This window comes from Leptosomus discolor, chromosome 1, assembly GCF_034619465.1.
Source record: "Leptosomus discolor isolate bLepDis1 chromosome 1, bLepDis1.hap2, whole genome shotgun sequence".
Taxonomy (NCBI): Eukaryota; Metazoa; Chordata; class Aves; order Leptosomiformes; family Leptosomidae; genus Leptosomus; species Leptosomus discolor.
Window position 1 is genome coordinate 130293918 of NC_141391.1, and position 6154 is coordinate 130300071.

The 6154-nt window shown below is 48.6% G+C and overlaps 1 protein-coding gene across 1 annotated transcript; it reads left to right on the plus strand.

Annotated features, from left to right (window-relative positions):
• Positions 1-576: 576 nt before the first annotated feature.
• Positions 577-3056, plus strand: NDUFB4 (NADH:ubiquinone oxidoreductase subunit B4). The gene is made up of 3 exons (XM_086464546.1): positions 577-777; positions 1053-1199; positions 2897-3056. The coding sequence occupies exons 1-3, from the start codon at positions 577-579 to the stop codon at positions 2954-2956; spliced, it is 408 nt and encodes a 135-aa protein (XP_086320672.1). The 3' UTR covers positions 2957-3056.
• The last annotated feature ends 3098 nt before the right edge of the window (positions 3057-6154 follow it).

The window sequence follows — 6154 nt, forward strand, 5'->3', positions numbered from 1 at the left end:
AACCTTCAGGCCAGAGCTTGCTTTCTTCCCCTCCAGCAGAGGGGGATTTGTGAACCCCTCAGTAAAGTCCATCGGGGCGGTGAGCCCCCACACCACAACCCTGAAGGTCAGCTGGCGGCTTGTCCAACCAGCCCGGCCTTGGTCAAAGAATCAAAGAGGTGACCCGAAGCTGAAAGTCACAAACAGCGGGATTTTGCAACTTCCAGCCCGCCTGCCGCATGCCACTTCTGTCACACTGAGTACTTTGTTTAAACGCGCACGGCCTAAGGCTGCGAAGGGCAGCGCAGCGACAGCCGCAGCGCGACACCCCCCGCGCCTCAGCTCTGCCCTGGAGGCCCTTTCCTTCCCAGGGGGCAGGGGACAGGCCGTTTAACCGGCTGTCCGCAAGGCACCGACCTTCCCCCGACGTGCCCAACCCCCCCGCTAACCGTGACCAACCGCCCCCCACCCCCCCCCCCCACCGGCAGTCGCGGAGCCTGCGCGGGCCGGCAGGGGGCGTGGCGGCGGCGCGAGGCTGGCACCGCCTCCCGCGGCTGCGCGCCGGCAAGCAGGGCGGCGCGGGGACGGGTCGCCAAGATGGCGGCGAGGCCGCCTCGTACTGCCGCCGAGGAGTACCGGCCCAACCGCTTCGTCTCGCTGCCGGCCGAGCTCGACCCCAGCACCTACGACGCGTCGCCGGAGAAGCGCCGTGCCGAGGCCGAGCGCTTGGCTATCCGCGCCCGGCTCAAGCGGCAGTACCAGCTGCAGCTCAACAGCCCTAACCCACCGGCCATCATCGTGAGTGGGGAGGGGGGCGCGGGCGGGGGGCCGGAGCCGAGGGGGCTGCGGGGCTTGTCCGTCTCACCCGGCGTCCCGGACGGCAGCCCGGGCCTGGGTCCGTGAGGCGGGGCGCTGCCCTCCCTGTGACCTTGGCGCCCTTCCCGGCCTGGTCCGGGACGCAGCCGGGGGCTCTCTAGGCCCCAGCCCAGCGGCGGGGGCAAACGGGGCTGCGCCGAGTTGAGTGGCCGTTGCAGGGCCCCTGGAGCCTCACTGTGGTTTTCTTTCCAACTCAGGAAGATCCCGCCTTGGTCCGCTGGGCCTATGCTAGGACACAGAACGTCTACCCCACTTTCCGCCCGACGCCTAAGACGTCCTTTCTAGGGGCTGTTTTTGCCATAGGCCCTCTCCTCTTCTGTGCTGCGGTCTTCAAACTGGACAGGGTAAGTCAGTCATCAACACTGAACGTCAGTAAACACCAAATGGTAAAATGTAGATCTGACTGGAGACTTTATTGGTGGGATACTCTTGCACCTAAAAATGATTAATACTATTGAAGTAATGAGGGAAGGAAAGCTGCTACTGCACATGCTATCTCAAAACCTTGTGACTGATTGCAAACTCCTGTTGTGCTAAGAGCCCTGTATCGTACCCTTGGGTATGGCCAGTCACAGTTTCCCTGATTGGGATATTTTTCTACAGTACAGCTCTCTGTAGCACCAGTAGTGTAAATCAGTCATAAGAGACTCTTATTTTCAGCTGTTGACATGCAGTAACTGCACTGTCTAGAATAAATAAATAGGGAGCTTATGGATGACAGACCTAGCAACATCTTGGTGAATTGCTTGGCCATTTCTCTAATCTCCTGAAGCAAATGGGGAGGAGTCTTTAGGCTGATGGGCAGTGCCTGATCTCAGCTGGATGTTTAAGATTTTGGAAGGTTCGTCTTGCTTCTGTTCTGACTCCTGAAATTTGGGTGTCAGAATCTGAGCAATGGTAGATCATTCTGAAAAAACTCATCTATTTACATACGTAAGAAAATGCTAGGTGACTGGCAGACAGTGGCTGTTTTTACTAGTGAGTTTGTGGCTATTGTGAAACACTTCTTCCCTCTTTTGCACGAAAGTAGCATTTTTAGATCAAGTCATAAACAGAGAAGGACAAACATCAATTAAGAGAATATTTGTAGGGAATGTTGTTTGCTAGGATGAATCAAAAAGACAGGTTTTAAGAAGCGTGCCGAGCAGGTTGATATGAAAGTTTTTGAGACTTCAGCATCTCTGCAGCATTTCATCTTGCTGGTTTTGTTTTGTACGTGAAGCCACACTGAGGCTTAGCGACCAAGTGTGGCTTAGCCTGTCAGTGCTTGAAAATAAACCTGTGTGAGTGAAATCTAGATGTACTTGCCTGGGAATATTTAAGCTGAAGTCTTTAATGTAGTCTCCAGGACAATTTGTTTTCCTGTATTGCAGTTCCCTTACTGATGTTTGGGGATTTTTCTTTGTTTTCTGGTGGTATATAAAGCACAATAACTATTAGACTCTTTTTCTCTGGGAAGGCAAAAGATAAATTGCCAAGTCTTAAGCATGTCTTCTGGCTTTATGCAGCAGAAGGAATTTGGGCAATGTCTGCAGTGTCTGTGTACTGTAACAATACCTGTCAGAAAGGTACATGCCTGCAGAGTGAGATACAAATGGGCTGACAGTGACTACAGGCACGATCAGGGAAGTTACTAAGAAGTTTCTCTGCAATTAGATATCTAAATTGGATTATTCAGCCAGAAGGAGGAGGCAGAAACTAACTGTATAAATTAACTGTGATAAAACTATTTTGGTGAAAAATACATCATGAGACTTGGTCTCTGCTGACCTGTGAGAGTGGCTCTAGCCTGTGCAGAGGAGTTGATCTGCCACAGCTGGTAGGTGAAGCTGAATGCCTCGTTCTTTTACTTTTTAACCACGATGGCTGTTACCAGAGTTTGTGCTTAGAGAATCATTTAGGTAGGAAAAGACCCTTGAGATCGTATGTGGTGCTATCTTCCTGTAGTCCATGCTGCAATACTAGGACTGCTTTTCTCTCATCCCAGGCTGATGGAAACTTCTCTGATAGGACAGTGATGAGTGTTTTCTTTCTTCCACAGGATCGTAAAGAGAGGCTTATCCGAGAAGGTAAATACGAGCGACCGTTCAGCGTGTTTTAAGTTCCTGAAATTGCAGCACTGTTTATGGGATATAAATAAAATGAGATGTATTGTGTGCTGATGTTTCTGCTTCGTAAGAATAAATCTTAATTGCTCGTTGGTTGTCTTGCATCTTTAGCAGTTATGGGAAGTGCAGGTAGATACAGAGAGGGTGTCCTGAACTCAACCAGTGTACTCCTTTGGTCTGCCTACAGAGGCTTCTTTTAAACTGTGGAAGTTGCTGCTGTCAGAGCAGGCCAGGCTGAAGTTTGAGAATAGTAGTGGGCTAAAATGTTAAGCAAGCCCAAAGCGGTTTCCTAAAGAACTGCTGCTTGCCTACTAGGTATTTCTTCCTGGCGTCGGTTTGACTGTGTAGTTTGCCCTAATTGGATAATAGGCAAGTTCTGTGATACATTTTTAATAACTTTAGGAGCCTGCCTGCCTGCTCTCAATATATTGAGTTAATTTTTTTTTCCCTAATAAAATATAAGGCCAAACCATGTATTTGTTTATTGCAATAAACTTCTGGATAAAATTCCCATGCCAGACTTGGAAATAGTGAGCTGAACGTTGTCATGTTATATGTGACTAGCATTTCCACTAATTCTGTGATTCCTGTGAGTGGGAGGCAGGAAGTAAAAAGATAAGGATTTTTATTTTTGACACTGATTCCCTTAGGGTATAAGGGAACTCTGTTTCACCCCTGCAAGTAGGCTGTAATTAAAAAAAACCCCACCTTATGGTAACTGAACCTTACGCCTGCAAAGATGCCTTCTCTGATTATAAGAACACAAGCCCTTTCTGTCCAGATCAACTAGTATAGGGGGCTCTGAAATTGTTACTGTCAAAGTACTGAAATACGAGTGCAGGGAAAAGATTTTTAATTTGGACTTGAGTTTTCACATGGCCTATAGGTGCCATCATGATCCAAACAACCATTGTTCTTCAGACATTGTGTGGGAGCAGTTTCTTCCCAAGTGTTGAGGTCAACGCCAAAAGCTCGGTTTGATGCGAAGGTTGAAAACTTCCCTCTACCTGCTGGGAAAGCAGCTGATGTTCTTGACGGTGAAGTCGGCAAGAGCAGCTCTGCTAAGGCCCTTTCCTGCATGATGGGGGTGTAAGTATGGGCCATTTGCAGCCCCCCTCCATCAGAGTGAGTTGAAGAGCTTTTTCACAGAATCATAGAATGGTTGAGGTTGGCAGGGACTTCTGGAGGACATCTGTCCAACGCCCCCTGCTCAAGCGAGGCCACCCAGAGCCAGTTGCCCAGGACTATGTTGAGATGGCTTTTGAGTATCTCAAAGGATGGAGACTCCACAACCTCTCTGGGCAACCTGTGCCAGTGTTCCATCACCCTCACAGTAAAAATGTGTTTCCTGATTAATTTTTTTTTTGTAAAAATGATTAAAAAAAACCCCAAACAGTTTCTTGTACCTCTTCCCTTTCCTGTCTGGGTCATGAAATGTTCAGGCTGTGTGCAGCAGCTGTGCGAGGCCACGGCCTGCTTGTGCAATCCCATGTGTGCTCCCAGCAGCCCTCTTGCACCTGTCTCTGCAGCTTGTTCTCTTGCTGGCTTAACTAAAGCTAACCCAGGTTATTCTCTCTGCAGAACAGCTTCTAAAAGACTGTCACAGACGATATGACAAGATACGGCTGTGGGTCAGTGCAGAGAGAGAGGCATCAATGCGTGGAGAAAGTGGTATTTAGGGAAAGAAATAATTACTTGTCTGAGCATGCTAAATTAACTATCTTCCTGCTGCCACAAACTAATTTGATCTCCCAGGACCCATTTCCTCCGCTAATTGGAACTTGAGTTGCCACACATGTAAATTCTCCTTTGCAGCTCTGTTTCAGGCCAGTGGAGCAAATGGTTCGGGATGAGTTGCGGGTGAGCGCAGCGCCTCTAGTCTTTTAGGCCAGCCTTGACTGATGGTCATGGCACCTGCCACAGCCCTTTCCTTTGCAGATGAGAGCGTCTGATGCTATGTCCCTGCAGATTTGAGCCTGGTGCTTGGGGAAAGGCTGCCCTACTTTTCTCTGTTGTTATTTGCAGAACTCTCCAAGCCATTTTCTTGCAAGGAATAAACGCGCTATGCTACTGGAGATGGGGTTGGTGGTTTGAGGCAGTGATGCGGGGTGTATAGAAGAAGGAAAGGGCACTTTCCCTTCAGAAATGTGGGGTGAAGCTTGGACAGTGAATGTGCCTTGTGGAATTTTACCCTTGATTGATGTATTACCACCTGTGTCTGCTTCAGTGATGAGTCTATAGCAAGAGAAACTCAAGTGTGCAGGTCACTGGATGATAATTCAGGTCCCAAACTGGAAACAAGATTTTCCCCTCTGCCTGTGAAACTTTTAGACCTCATTTATCCCTGGATCACTCTGATTAAATCATCTTCTCTGGCAAATTGATTCTCCTGAATGTCCTTTTCTGAGCTGGCTATTTTAGAGTAAACATCTCCCTGTAGATTTTATAATGTAATACTTTGCTCAAAGCTGATGCCTTTTTTTTCCCCAAGGATCTGGTGCAGATCCAAAACTGATGATGGATGTAACTGACTGAAGTTAGGCATCACAGGTCTACATTTCTTTCTCTTTTAGAAAATTGAGGATTGTTTTTCTTGGGAAGTAAGAAACAGAAATCCTGATGGCACCAGCCTTAGTAACTGTTTCATGTGGATATGTGCTAAAGTGCAGGCCCGAGGTTTGGGGTGCCTGGGCTATGCTTCTGGTTCCCACTCTTCTTGGGGCTTTGCCTTCTGCCTCAGCCCTGTGGAACTCACCACCTGGGGGTGAGGCTTGCATACTCCAATGAATTTTGAGGTCCTCCACGATGTTGTCTGCACTCAAGCTTTCTTCCAGGTACCTTCCCAAGAACAAATGCCTGGACTGGCCAGACAAGCGCTTTTGCATTTCCCATGCTGCAAATTAGCACTTAACTAGGGAGAGAATTTGTCAAGTGCTGACAAAAGAGTCGATGTTGAAGGATGGTCAGAGTGTAGGGTTGGAAAGGAAACTCCCTCGCTTAGCAGTGAAGTGCTTCAGATTCCTCAGCCTTTTCTAATTTGCAGTGTACTTTCCTGTCAATCAAGTCTTTCCTTGGCAACCCTGCACAGAGCAGCAGATGGAAGTGGCCTGCTCTGATAGGAGGCTTGGGTCTGGTAGAGCCTTCAGCTCTGTAAAGCTCTTCCCCCACAGACAGCATGAAATGCTTTGTTG

What these genes read in the sequence shown, in the direction of transcription:
- NDUFB4 (XM_086464546.1), top strand. Translation starts at nt 577, where the DNA reads ATGGCGGCGAGGCCGCCTCGTACTGCCGCCGAGGAGTACCGGCCCAAC. An exon ending in CTAACCCACCGGCCATCATC is followed by an intron (nt 778 to 1,052) that starts GTGAGTGGGGAG and finishes TTTCCAACTCAG; the next exon opens with GAAGATCCCGCCTTGGTCCG. An exon ending in CGGTCTTCAAACTGGACAGG is followed by an intron (nt 1,200 to 2,896) that starts GTAAGTCAGTCA and finishes TTTCTTCCACAG; the next exon opens with GATCGTAAAGAGAGGCTTAT.